This window comes from Hibiscus syriacus, unplaced genomic scaffold, assembly GCF_006381635.1.
Source record: "Hibiscus syriacus cultivar Baekdansim isolate YM2019G1 unplaced genomic scaffold, ASM638163v2 tig00116954_pilon, whole genome shotgun sequence".
In the NCBI taxonomy this organism is placed as follows: Eukaryota; Viridiplantae; Streptophyta; class Magnoliopsida; order Malvales; family Malvaceae; genus Hibiscus; species Hibiscus syriacus.
The window spans coordinates 695,228-710,536 of NW_024063483.1; the positions used below are offsets into that span (position 1 = coordinate 695,228).

Genomic DNA, 15,309 nt, shown 5'->3' on the forward strand with positions numbered 1-15,309 from the left:
CTATTGAAATGCCATTCCAACTCGGTATTTTCATTCTGCTCAGCAGTCTCCTTATGCCACGGCATTTTCCTTTTTCTTTTCCTTGCTCTCAAATCCTGCACATAATTAGACAAACACCTTCCCCATAAGGTAGCACTGATGACAAATTAAAATGCGCGGCAAACATAATTCCACCACATGCAACTATATGCTCCTAAATGCATCTAAATGGTCCTAAATGTTCTCTTAGACATTCAATAACTTAAGTGAAAAGGTCCCAAAATATGACCTTTTCAAGGAGTTATCACTTGCAAGAAACTTGACCAAATTACGAAACCTTGCGCTTGACTCCGTCGACATGTCCGGTGTTGCACTTTCTTCATTTCTAAACTTGTCTTCATTGTTACAACGTTTGAGTGTCGAAGAACGTCTGTTGCATGGGGAGTTCCCGATTGAAATTTTTCGGCTTCTGAATGTCAAACGTATAGGGTTAGGTGGTAACGATGCCCTTAGAGGTTATCTCCCTAAGATAAACTGGAGTAGTGGCCTTGAGTGGTTGGACCTTTGCCGTTGTGGTTTTAGAGGGTCAATTCTAGCATCATTTGGGAACCTCACTCAACTCATTTCCTTAGATTTGTCTAAAAATGAGCTTAGAGGACGGATTCCGGATGTTTTTCAAAACCTTAGCAAGTTAACATCTTTGAGATTGTTTTCCTGTAACTTGAGTGGTCCAGTCCCTGAATCTATTTTCGGTATGGTGCGCCTTATGGAACTTCTATTGTCATCAAACAACTTGAGTGGTATCATCAGGTCTGGTAAGCTTTCGAAACTCTCGAGTCTTGAAGTTATTGATCTTTCCCATAATAGTTTATTATCATTGAGCACAAGCGGCAATGATGCGAACCATTTCTTCCCTCGGCTGCAGGCCGTGTTGTTCTCTTCTTGTAGCGTAAGGCAGTTCCCGAATTTCTTCCGGAAGTTGGAGTATTTAGATCTTTCCAATAACATGATATCTGGTGGAATTTCAAAATGGGAGGCTCAAGGGTGGGAAGATCTGACTGCGTTGAACCTTTCTCTCAACTTTCTGACCACTTTGGAGCAGTTTCTGGGACAACAATTGGCGATACTCGACCTTCTTTCGAACATGCTTCAATGCCAGATTCTCTCAACTTGCTTGATTCTTCGAACTCCGAATCCACATTTGTTCAATGATTTCTTAATCTCAGGGAATAATTTGACAGGAAATATCCCTTCTTCCATCTGCAATTGGAGTGAACTCACAGTTCTCGACCTGTCCAGGAACAACTTGAGTGGAACTATACCCGAATGTATCCGGAACTTCAGCTACTTGCTTGCGTTTGTCGATTTGAAGATGAACAACTTCTACGGTACGATCCCGATCTTTTCCTTAAAACAATCAATTGGAAGGACTTGTACCACATCTTGGCTAATTCTAAGTCACTGCAGGTTCTAAACATAGGGAACAATAACTTAGCTGATAAGTTTCCCCATTGGTTAGCTTCACTCCCAAGTCAAGTTCTTATATTGAGATCTAATATTTCATCGTTGACTCATCCCATAGCTTATACACTTCTCCGCATTGCGAATGATCTATCTCCGGAAACGAGCTCACAGGCACCTTGCCCTCGAAACTCTTCCGAAATTTGAGAGCAATGGCAGTGAAACCTATCGAGAGGCGTCAACGGCCATATGTTTACCACGTCAGTGACAATTTTATCAGCTCTAAGGATTACTACATTTCTTTGAATATAACCACGAAAAGATTGGAGATGGCATTGACGAAGACTCTATACATTCGTATCTAGGACTTGTCGAACAACCGATTCGGGGACGAATTCCCGAGGAAGTAGGACAACTTATTTCCCTTCAAATGCTCAACTTCTCTCGCAACAAACTTCACCGGTCCGATCCCAGCATCGTTCGGAAAATTTGGTCGAACTTGAATCATTAGATCATTCATCAAACAAGCTCAACGGCAGGATTCCTTCCCAAATGACGAATTTGACGTTTGTAGTGTTGAATCTTTCAAGCAACAATCTTGTCGGATCGATTCCCCAAGGGAATCAATTCGACACCTTCGATAACCATTCCTAGAGCGATAACTTGGGATTGTGCGGCTACCATTGTCCAAGCAATGCGGCAACTGTGGGGCGGCCGAACCACCGACACCATTGGTGGCGGAACATGAAGGTTTTAAAGTAGTCTCTTTTTGGAAAGTTGTAATGATGGGGTACGGACGCGGGTGGTGCTAGGACTGAGCACAGGTTACATTGTTTTCGTAACCGGAAGACCAAGGTGGCTGGTCGAATGGTCGAGAGAGGTTACAAATACAAATTCACTAACTGGATACGAAGAGAGAACCAGAAGAGACTAGCTCTCAAATCGATTCGGTTTGTTCAGTCTTTTGGAAACAATTGTAATAAACAAGGAGGTGTTCATAGTTTCATATATATATATATATATATATGTATATATACTTGTTCAGAGTTTGATGACGCAGTGTCTTCATGTTCATCATTCTTTTAAATATATTTTATATCGTTCTTGTAATTCGTATATATATATATATATATATATATATATATATATAGAATTTGATTCAAATTAATCAATTAATGAAATTAAATTTTAATAGTTAAAAACAGAAAAATTATACTTATTAAGGAAACAATTGGGGTATTATAGCAACTCGCTTTTATATACTTTTAATTCAATTATCTTAACATTTTTATATATTTTGTTTTATAATATATTTTAACATTTATTTAATATAGTATTACGGCAACTAAATTTGAAATCAAATGTATTCCTTGAAAAAGCAAATTAAATAAAGAAAACCAATTCGAACGGAAACAAATTAAAAGAAAATCACTCGTCATACCTAGAGATGATAATAGGTCGGGTTGAGTATTGGTCAATCTGACCTAATCCGAGAGGTATACACCTTCCACTCGAACGACTTTACTTGAGAAACATACATCGTTCACCCGACCTGATACGAAACATATTCACGTTGAAGATTTTTACCACAAACCTGAACCTGATCAAATATCACTCTCAATAAAATTCGACTGACATATCATTTTCTCATTTTTCATGTTTTTTTTTAATTTGAAAGTATCGATATTTGTGGAAAAGTATTAATTGTAGTCTTCTCATTTTTTACGTTTTTTTAAATTCGAAAGTATATATATTAGTGGAAAAGTATCGATCAGATAAGTTTGTCGGTTATGCCATTTTGATTAATATATTATGTATAAGTCAACATTTCCAGTTACGTTAAATTAATTTTGTTAAGATTCTTTTCAGATTTTTTATTATGCTTTTTTTTAGTCTTATATTAATTTGTATTTCCTTGAATAATCTCAACTCTAATAAACAGGACCAGGTGCGGATGTATGTGGTTTCATAAGGGAGCCACTGCACACCCATTATTTCGAGAAAAGTGTTAAATCATTTCAATTTGTTAATGAAAATAGGGGGAAAAGAAATTTTACATACTCAAAATTTTTATAATAGAATAATAAAATTTTGGACTCCACTTTTTAATTTCTGGATCTGTCACTGGACAGAACAAAGCTATGTACAGTCCTAGGGAGCCACTGCCCCATTTTTTATTATTAAAAGATATGTAAAGATAAATACTTATCTAGATCTTCAAATTTTGATTTATTTTGATTTTGCTCCTCCTATTTTTGTTATTAATTATATTTTATCCCTTCAACTCAATACATACTAATAGACCATGAAAACCAAGAGAATTGAACATGAGATTGTACCGCATTGAAGATTTTTTCCGACTCCCTGGTCTTAGCTATTCGATTATTTGTATTAGAAACAATTATAGATTTAGATTATAGTAGCGGTCGCATTTTTTATTGTGTTATGTTTATCACGATTGCGAGCATAACGGACACTATAACAGTGATTGTGGGTATCACAGTCATGCAATAACGATATCAAATGGTACCGTGATCGCTATATAACATACATTATTAAAATAACAGACAACTATTTAAATCTCTGAAAATAACATTAATTATTAGGTCATCATATCATCGTCCTTCTCAATAGACAGCAAATCCTCGTTCGTATCATCATTTGTGTCAGGCCTACTAGTGTTCAAGACATTTTCCCTCTCGAAAAGCTTGTTCATTACCGATCTCATACTAAGCTCTTCCTCATTATATCACCATTTATGTCAGATATATATATATATATATATATATATATATATATGACATAAGTATCGGGTATGTTCAAATTTTTATAAATCCATTTATATTTGAAGGCCACTCATGTCTGAAAATGAGTCGGATAGTCTGTTGAGATCAGACCAACAACAAGGGTATCATGTAATTGTCGTGATTCCTATGGTTTCAGCTGAAACTAACAATTCTCAATATAATAACAAAACCAACGTTACTCGAATTTGGACGGGAGAGTCGACTATGAATATAGTTAATTAAATAATTTTTAAATTTAACAAACAATAGTTTACTAAAATATTATTGTTCTTAGAGGTCACAAATTCGAACATCGGCAACTACAATAGTGATTAAACGTTCCTTTCAAATAATTAAGAGTATTTAGAACATATACTACTTACAATCTGTCGAAACGATTTTCCTTAAAAGTGAGAAAGTGAAATTTTAAAAAACCACATTAATTTTAACTTATCTCTTTTAATTTATTTTTAATTAAAAACAAATGCGATTTAAAAGACCTCTCGTTTCGAAAAATTTGGATTTCCTTTACGATCGAAAAATACGGTCCGAAGAGTCGCCACCAATTTTTGATTAGGGTGTGATTGGGCACCCAAAAAAAACTGTCATTTTAAATAATAATTAATTCTAATTAAAACAACAAATTAAGGTATGCGTTACCAAAAAATGAGTTCGGGAGTCGGTTACATGTGGGGAAGGATTATCACCCCACAACGCCCTATCGGTACTTAGTCGATTAATTAACGTTTTTGCAATGAACTTTAAAAATTCGAACTAATTTGACTTTTGATCCCATAAAACGAAGATGTGAATTTAATAATATTAAAAAAACACTCAAATAAATTAAATTAAAATTACCAAGTCTTTTAGAAAGATAAAGAATGTTCGATTATTTACAAATATCGAGACCATATCTTAAAAGCTATAACAACCTTTTCTCGATAAATTTAAATAAACGATTTCGTTCCTAAATTTTAAGTGACGAATCAATTTTTTTGTTTCACTTCCGGGATACGCTTTTAACTTAAAATAGTCAGAACGACCTCTAATCAGTTAAGACAAGCCACTCAAGACAGTTTAAATTAAAAAGGTATTACCCTTAGTCCGATTATGTAATAGGTCGAGTTATGCAAATGAGGTCACCATGCAAAACTTAATTAAAAATGCAATCATTTAAATATGAATGAATATTAAAAAAATCATATAAAGTGACATTTACAATAAAAATTAAATAAATGTATTCCAACTAATATTAATAAACTATATACATATGCGTATTAAAAATATTATATATTATATATGACTAAAATAAAAAAGCAAACCATAAAATTTCAAAGTGCAAATTTCAGAAACTTATCATACTTGTTAAAACCAAGGTTAAATAATAATAAATTACCCCTAACTACAAAAGTAATAATAATCGAGATAAAAACACAACTACTAAGCCACTTTAAATAATGAAACTAAATAACCTATGGTTAATAGAATGGACTTAAACTATAATAAACCCAAACATATCCACAACTAAAATGCAACATGCAAAAACTTGAAGGTCCAATGTCTAAAATATCAAAAATTAAACACTTTACACTTAGGACTAAATTAGATTTCAAAGCAGCGTATCAGATGTACAACGAATGAAAATTCAAAATTTCTGGATTTAGGGACTAAAATGTCAATTAAAAAATTACATATTAAATGTAAAAATAATATGAAACTCAAAACAACATAAGGAATAACCAAAATGAAAGACGCATGAAATATAAAGAAACAATTAGAAACCTAAAAAAGCTTAACCTATGGGGACCAAGACCTAATTTTACCCTATTAATAGCCTAGGCAATTTCTAAATAAAATGGGAAATTTTCATATGAGCCCAACAATTCAAAGTAAAACTAACAACTCGAATCAGTGGCTAATCTGGAAAAACATGGTAAGAATACAAGGGTATGAGTGAAGCTTTCTCTTTTCTAATCAGAGTAATTACAAATGAAATAAAAGGGAAAACTTCAAGAAAAAGGGCCTACAATCCAGACGAAATTAGAAATTCAACACCATTTAATGCCCAAAGTGAAAAGATAAGGGTAATTTAGGGGATATAAAGGTGATTTACCCATTAACTATAATATAAATCATACGTTTTTGTTAACTACAACAACCTACCCTGAAAACCAAAATGAGTCGCCCGCATTTTGTCATTTACTCCCCCCAAAATTCCAACTCACGGCCAAACTTTTCCCATACTCAAATCGATGCCACCGTTTCTCCATCAACATGCACGACTCTGATCACTGCTTACCACGACCGAGAAAGCCTAAACCATCACATATGAACGTAAAACCTTCTGTTTTTTCCCTAAATCCAAATTTGGAGATTAAAGAGATGAAACCTACCCTTAAATTCTTAAAGGACCACTTAACTGTTGTTTTTCGTACCAATAAACCTTAAGAGCGACGTTATTCTTTTCGAGATGAGATCATACGAACTTGGAAAGGTCGAAGAGACCCATCGTGAAGACTCGTTCCCCAGGTAAAAACCCAAACAACTTTTGCTTACTATGTGGATTCTATAAATTATTGAGAAATAAAAAAGGGTTTTTACTCTTTCTTAGCCTCTCTGTGAGTATTGCTTAGTTCTTTATTTGCAAAATAACACAAGCACACAAAAAAAACATAGAAAAACCAAAAAGAATACCAGAGAAGAATACCTCAAAAATCCTCGTATTTCTATTGCTTTCTCTATTTTGAATTGTGAAATTAAATTATTGTTTCTTTTCGTATTCCTTTACACTGTGAAATTTTCCAGGAAAGAGTCTCCTCTGCAAATTCCCCTCTATGTTATTGCTCTATGTTCTTTCAGGTCAATTGTTGATCACCAATGGGTTAGTCCTTTTCCTCTTTACCCCAAGTTTCCAGTAGGTTTTTTTTTCTGTGGACCCTGTTTTTTTGTGTGATCTCTTTTTCTTGGTTCTCCCTCGTCCTTCTTATTACGGATGAATACCCTTTCAACGAACATTTCCTTCAGTTGTTGCTTATGGTTTTCCCCCACGTTATGTTGAATGGTGTTCTGTAATCTCCTTGTTTGTTGCAGGTATGCTTTCAACGGTTGTGGAGGGACAGCGCATGAGACTCGGCTGGCTTTGGGTTGGGCTTGTTGGGCTTGTTTCTGGTTACTGGGCTTAAACCCAAATTGAGTCTTATAATGACATAAAAATAATAATAATAAAATTAAATTAATATCTAATATTTAATAATTATAATAAAAAATAAATAAAACAATAAAAATCCGGACAAAAACGCATGTCTACAGCTGCCCCTCTTTGCCCATTGTGCTAACAAAAATAGGACAAAGATAAAAAAGACAGTGGTTTTTGTCCAGTTCCAACTTCGGGCTTTGAAACTTGATGAGGGATGCTCCTCTCTTTGAACAATCTTTGATTAGCGGGTTCACTCCATCTTGCTTTAGGGAGTAGAACTCGAACAGTCTTCTGCTGGGGGTCGCTCCCTCTTGCTTCAGGGAGTAGAACTCGAACAATCTTCTGCCTACGAGTTCGCTCCCTCTTGCTTCAGGGAGTAAAACTAGAACAATCTTATGGTGTGATTCTGCTTCACTATTCTTTCATGAAGGATAAACCTGAAAATCAAACGTTGCCACTCATTAATGTATGCTTGAAGATTTGAAAAACATTATACTCAAAAAATTTAGAATTTAAGAGAATCTTTGAGAATATATTTTTCTTGGGGGAGCTTGTCTCGCAACAACTAGATATGAGAATCTTCTTGGACTCGGCTGCCATCTGAACCTTTCTCTTCCTGAGACCTTGAATTGGTTAATGACTCCTCGTGCGTATTTCCTTGTAATCAATTGATCAACTTCTTTGTACTCGAGAACCTTCACTTTCCTCTCACATCTAATGATCTGATGTTTGCTCTAACACTCTTCCGAGAAGGCTTAAAATGGCCCGAAGGACTTATCATCTTGCTCGAAGACTTACAAAGACCGAAGGATTTCATCATCATGCTCAAAAGACTTACTGATGGATTTGCTTCTACTCTTTGGTAAGGCTTACAATTGAAGGATTTAATCATCATGCTCGAAAGACTTACTGATGGCCCGAAGGACTTCATCATCATGCTCGAAAGACTTACTGATGGGTTTGCTTCACTACTCTTCCATGAAGGCTTACAAATTACCCGAAGGATTTAATCATCATGCTCGAAAGACTTATTGATGACACTTACTGATGGGTTTGCTTCACTACTCTTCCGTGAAGGCTTACAAATTACCCTAAGGATTTAATCATCACGCTCGAAAGACTTACTGATGGCCGAAGGACTTCATCATCATGCTCGAAAGACTTACTGATGGCACTTACTGATGGGTTTGCTTCACTACTCTTCCATGAAGGCTTACAAATAACCGAAGGATTATCATCATGCTCGAAAGACTTACTGATGGCCCGAAAGACTTCATCATCATGCTCGTAAGACTATTGATGGCACTTACTGATGGGTTTGCTTCACTACTCTTCGTGAAGGTTACAAATTACCCTAAGAATTTAATCATCATGCTCGAAAGACTTACTGATGGCCCGAATGACTTCATCATGCTCGAAAGACTTACTGATGGCCCTCGAAAGACTTATTGATGGCCCGAAAGACTTACTAAGTGGGGAATTTGGAAAAAAAAAATCCTTTTTAGTTTTCAAAGGTTTCATTTTCTTAAAAACATCACTTTCTTATTTTTCAAACTCATGTGAAAACATCCTACCCGAAGGTCTTATGGATGGCCGAAAGACTTATCATATTGCTTTAAAGGCTTACAGATGACCCGAAGGATTTCATCATGCTCGAAAGATTATGATGGCCGAAGGACTTAAATTGTTTATTGGGTAAGAAACCTTACTTATTTTTCAAAAATCTCAAATTTCATATTTAATGAGAAATCCTTCTCATTTCACTTCATAAAATGACTTAATGGTCGGTCCACGTGCCTCGCTTCAAAGCAATGCTTCATCTATGGATTGAGCCCTGCATTCCTCAGGTTCTGCGTCTAAACATGATTCTCTGTATTTGATGTTTAACTACCTTTCAATTGTGGGATTTTAACATCCTGTATTTTCTCTTTTCACGGAAGATCTGTCAAAATCATGTGTTTATGTGTGAAACACGAATGCAATGAAATGTATTAGTGTAATGCATTTTTTATGCAAATGATGTTCTCATGAATGTATAATGTCGGTTCCATCTTCACTTGACTTCAAGTGGCGAACTTAGTCTTCTACTGATCATTCGTCCGGGGTTTGCTTTAGATATCCGTAAACAACTCATAATTTCAACTTGCATTTTGAAGAGCCTTCTGATCTTCTCTATCTTCTTGTTGTCTTCGTTTTCTATCTTTATTCGGAGAAATTGCTTTCTCCCAACTTCTTGCTATGGTCAGAAATGATTGTGTTGCCCCCATTTCCATCTTTGACTCAATTACGCTTGAGTGGTTCTTTCATGACTCTGCCATGATACTCGGTGGTTTTTGATACTCGGTTGGTTTGCTTTACAGTGTAAGCTCTGCAAAATTAACGGTCTGCCCCTGACACTTCAAGTTGTGAGACTCATTCTCAATGTCTTCTTGTTCTAAATCTTGTCCCAACATGATCTGGGTTTCTGGTCATGCCCCAAAGGGGTACTCATGGATTTCTTCGTGTCTAACATATCCTAACTTGAATGTTCTCATTCTGGTGTCACTAATAGTAGTGTTGTCATGTAGTTGAAGGCGTCTCTTCACATTGTCATAAACACTTAAGAAGTAATTTTTCTAACAAAATGTCTTGTATTTTATACAAGTTGTAATATGTGCCCCTTTTGAATAATGAGATCTTCTTCTGATGAGTAATTGACAACGTCATAAGGAAATTTTATAAGTTTCATTCTTCATTCATTCTGTTCTCTGGACCATCTACTTCAACATCGTTGAATGCTTCATGTTCTGGCATTGCTTATTCATTTTCTCCAATAGAGGCATAATGAGTCTCACAAGCTTCAAGGACCTTTCACACTTGAAACTGTCATGTTTGAAAATGTTTTTCCTTTTTCTCTTATTATAGGGATTAAAGAATGAAAGAATTTATAAAACATTCCCTTAATTCAGGCTTACAATCAAATCAAATCATAACATGAGTTCAAAGAATATCAAAAGAATCATAACTATTTAATTTTTCAGAGTTATAACTCTTGACAAGTGTCAAAATTAATGGGTTGGGTCCTATTTTTAAGGTTTCGGACAACAAACTTATTTCTTTCTCGGTCCTTGCGAACATCACAACATGCCCCTCCTTCTGGCTTGGTATTTTAATCGGATACGGACAAAATGGCGCAACTAGCATAATCAATTACTAGACTTTCTAGAATACTTCTATTTCAGTTCTCTGAAATCTTCCATTTGTTCAAGCTTCGTAGACTCCTCTAACAAAGGCAGTGCAGAAATATCGGTCTAAAAATGAAATTTATGAGTGCTCGTGTGAAATTGACTATAACAGGTGTTACTTGACTCCCTTAGTCCATCTTTACCGAAACTCTTTATTTATAAACTTGATTTAATTTGCCATTGCCTGGCTAGCTGAAATCAGCTTTATTTTAATTTGCCTTTATCGGGCTAGCTGAAGGGTTCTTCTCATCACAAAGTCTTTGACTTGACAATCACAGTGGAGCATACACCGAATTGCCAAGTACCCAATCAAGGTCATGGCTTGAATATAATCTATTCATAAAGTCAGGGCTTTCGAGTTTCCTCTATAACCAATTGCTTTAGCGGAATAGCTCAGCTTTATTGTATACATATAATATATAATCATTTTTATCAGGCTAGCTAAATTCTGTCCATAAAGTCGGGGCGTTTAACCAATTGCTCTAGAGGGACATCTCAAGCTTTATTGTATACATGTAATATTATAATTTGGGTATACGGATCAAATTTCTTAAGCTTGTCAAGAAAAACCTGTCATAGTCTAGGTGTTGCTGAAAGTCAGAAAATCTCATCGTTAGAGTTCAATTCCCAAGCAAATACCTAAACTAGATTCACCTACTCGACTTCCATCCGTAAAGATCATAATCATCATTGAACGTCATCAACAAAAGTGTGGTCTATTCAGTTTCGTGACATCATACAAAAGATACCCACGTTGTCTGCTCCTATATATACCTGAATACCAAGCCTCTTGTTCCCCTTATAAGATGAGAAGGTTATATCCTACAAGAAAGGGTATGGTGTCGATTGTATATCATGGGGGTAAGGTCCAGGGTCCTTATTTTACCAGTTTTCAATCATGTCACTTTGTCAAAGAACAATAACTCTGACCATTTACAGAGTTTTTGTAATTTAGTTGATATTCAAGAATTGCAAATTGCAAATTTAATTCAATGCTCACCATCCTTAAAGTAACAAAATTCATTTAATATCATATAAAAAAAACTAAGAAATGATGAAAAACAAGTTCAAACAAGTTGTTGCAAATGGAATAAAGCTTCAAGATAGAATGGAATGATCTCTTCCTACCTAGGATGCCCCATTACCCATCTAATGTCGTGGTACTTAAATCAAACGGATGTTACATATTGCTCTTTGATGCCCCACTCGAGCTCATCATCCACTGTTCCACCAATTCCTCTGTAACGTCCCATTTGCCACAAGCATCTCTATCTCCTTAACAGCGCCCTACAGTTTCTCGTAGAATGTCCCAATGCCCCCAAGTGGAAATCACAGACACTATATTGATCATAACTATGAGCAGAAGGGTCTGGTTGCACTTTCACTGGCCTCGGTGTGAGATATTGACCTTCAATAAAATGGGGATACAAATCTGATATCTTTTACGGCTTTGAGAGCTCTGGACGTAACATTCATTCACTTCATCGTTTGTTCCTTTTGATCAGTTGGGTTTTTAGAAGTTTCTTTCAAGTTTCCTTTGATTGCATCCTCAATTAACTCTCCAGCTGTCATAAGATCCTTGAAGTTATTCGTCGACTTTCCCAACATTAACTCAAAGAAAGGAGCTGGAAGAGAATCGTGAAACATATATGATATTTCTTCTTCTAACAAAGGAGGTTGAACTTGTGCTGCCACTCCTCTCCATCTTAGGGCATATTCTTTAAAGCTCTCAGTAGCTTTTATTCTTATCCTTTGAAGGTCATGACGTTTTGGGGCTAAGCCTTTAACATATTGATATTGTCTCAGAAAAGCATCAACTAGGTTGACCCATGTCTTGATATGTTCTTTGTTCAAACGGTTATAACATACTATAGCTGGCCCAGCAAGACTATCATGGAGTAATGAATCAAATATTCATTATTTAGGTACCCTTCCATCTTTCTACAAAACATCTTTAGATGAATTATGGGACAACTAGTGCCTTTATATTTTTCAAAATTAGGCACCCTAAATTCATGTGGGATGACCAAATCAGGGACCAAACTGAGTTCTCTAGCTTCTAACTCCTTGTGAGGGGCATTAACAACCTTCATATCTTTAATGGCTTCATTCAACCACCTCAATTTGTCTTCAAATTGCTCAAAATTGACGAGGCTCATCCCTAGGTCTGAGTTAGATGCTCCAGGGCAAATTATCACTCTTGATGTACCAGTCTGATGAGATTGATTTCCTTTATCCTCCATTTTCTCTTTACCAACAGCCTATGGTACCAGTACCTGGATCATTTGATTCGATACGCCTTGTAAATAACCCGATGCTTGATTCCTTGTATCTTGTTGTGACCCAACTAACTGCTCTTACAACTGATCTTGTAATCCCTTATGAGATTGCTCCATTGCTTCCATTTGTTTATTCATGACGATGAGGAAGTAGTATGAATGTATGATCTTATGATTACTGTCATATCCTTCCATAATTTGTGTTTTTTATAATTAATGCATGTAAAATGCTTAAATAAATACATGTAATACAAATACAAATGTCAAATGCAAATACAAAAGGTGCAATTCCAGAGTGACCATCTTAAAACAACTTTCATTGAACACAAAGGTCTCGGTACATCAAACAAACTTTACATATAACGGACAACTTTCAATCCAAATTTTTCTATCTCCTTCAAAAGCCAATTTAATTTCCACTCATGCTCAGGGGTCGAGTTGTCAATCTGCTTCAATTCTCTTGCAAAGCCAGCTAAATCAACCCATTTCTGAGCCACATTGCTTGCTTGGGTCATAGCTTCTTTCATGACGTTGTCTCTTTTCTTTATCTTGAGTGCCGATTCTCGGAGCTGTAGACACTGCTGTTGAATCTTCCTTATAAGAAAGTCATTGTGGTTATGAAGATCTTGTATAAGGTCACTACAGTCATCTAAAATCTTCATTAACTTCTTGTTCTTGGCTCTAGTGGCTTCTAGCTCAGCGTTAGTCTCCCGCTTGTAGCGCTGATATGAGATTTCCATATTGGCAATGGATCTGTTCAACGTCTGAATTTCGGCTTGATATATTCCCAAATTATCAACAACTATATTGCGTCTTTTTTCTGCAATTTGTAAATCATGAGAAAACTTCTCTGCTCGACCTTCTTGCACCTTACAATTATTTCTCAATTGTTCAATATCATTCTTAAGTTTAGGGACCCCTATTATCCACTCATCTGGGATATTTTCTATACCAACAAATTTAAAAGCTTGATTGATCTTTGAACAATATAGCTCTATCTCTCTACTCAATTTATCATTTTCACTCCTTAAATGGCAAATAAGAGTTTCGTATTTTGGCAAACAATTTTCTTCCTGGATGTCCTCACTGATACCCTTACCTTTGGTCACTTTTGGTTCAAACTCAACAGGATAATCCGTTTTCAAACTGGGTTGCCCTTTCAATTCAAAATCCAATACTCCATGATCTAGAAGAAGTTGGACTCGACGTTTGAAGGTAGAACAATTCTCAATAGAATGTCCTTGAATTCCAGCATGATACTCACAACGAACGTTGACGTCATACCAACTTGGATATGGAGGTTGCAAAGGTTTCACATAATGCGGGCCACTTCTCAGGCTTCTAACAATTTATCATACAATTCCTTATATGATATTGGGATGGAATCACAACGAGAGTCACCTCTCAACTTGGGTTGAACTGGAGTTTCTAGTTTTATTTTTCTTGTTGTTTGGAGTAAACTATCAAACACCAACGAGTTCTGACTACATGTCTTATTTTCATCCTTCTGAACTTCTATAGTTGCCATTATTTCCTTGTCATTTCCAAACAACTTGTTGATACGAACAATGATTGTGCGTGATTTCTCATACTGACTAGAATCAACAGGTTCTAAAGTAGTCCCTTGCGTATCTAACACCTCGAGATTGTTTTCATTGAGCTCTTTCTTTTCTTTTGTAGAAGTCTCTCTTCATTTGGACAAAACATCTATTCTATCCATCATCTTGGATTTGCTCTTTTATATCTCTTATCTCCTTGTGCTCTTCGTCAGACATATGATCTTTATGCGCGCAACTCTCCACTATTTTCGAAGCTTTTTCAGGATGCCATTTCTTGATTGTGTTATAGTCTGTTTGATCATGAAACCCCTTGTCCGTCATGAAAACCTTTTACTATGATGACCACTCACAAATCAACACATTTTGAATATGTTATGATCATGCAATGCAGACAAAGAGAAAAAACAACATAGAAACAAGTTAGTACAAATGAGATAACAAAATGACAAAAAGCAACAATAGCAAAATAAATTAATTAAAGCTAATAAGAATGCAAATGCAAATGCACAATGTGTTAATTCCAAAAAGTGACCACCATAGAACAATCTTCATTTAGACACAAGAATTCATACACCATGTAGTCAAAATATAAATGTGATTCTTCACTTCTTCATTTTCTTGAGCGTATTCTTCATGGAATAACATTGCACCCAAGTTCGGCGTATTTTATTACATTTGATGACTCTAGATGTCCTTAAATGAATCGTGAGGTCTCCATGTTACTTTCAACACGAAGTGGTCTTCATGTCTTTGTGAAGGGTCTTCTTGTCCATAGTATGATTGTATCTATCTCTTGAGTCAACATCTTGGCCTTTGCCCCATTAA

The 15,309-nt window shown here is 35.7% G+C and overlaps 1 protein-coding gene across 1 annotated transcript; it reads left to right on the forward strand.

The window, feature by feature from the left end:
* Positions 1-337: 337 nt before the first annotated feature.
* On the forward strand, positions 338-1,647 carry LOC120189349 (receptor-like protein 19). Its single transcript, XM_039192654.1, has 2 exons — positions 338-1,367; positions 1,460-1,647. The coding sequence occupies exons 1-2, from the start codon at positions 338-340 to the stop codon at positions 1,645-1,647; spliced, it is 1,218 nt and encodes a 405-aa protein (XP_039048585.1).
* The last annotated feature ends 13,662 nt before the right edge of the window (positions 1,648-15,309 follow it).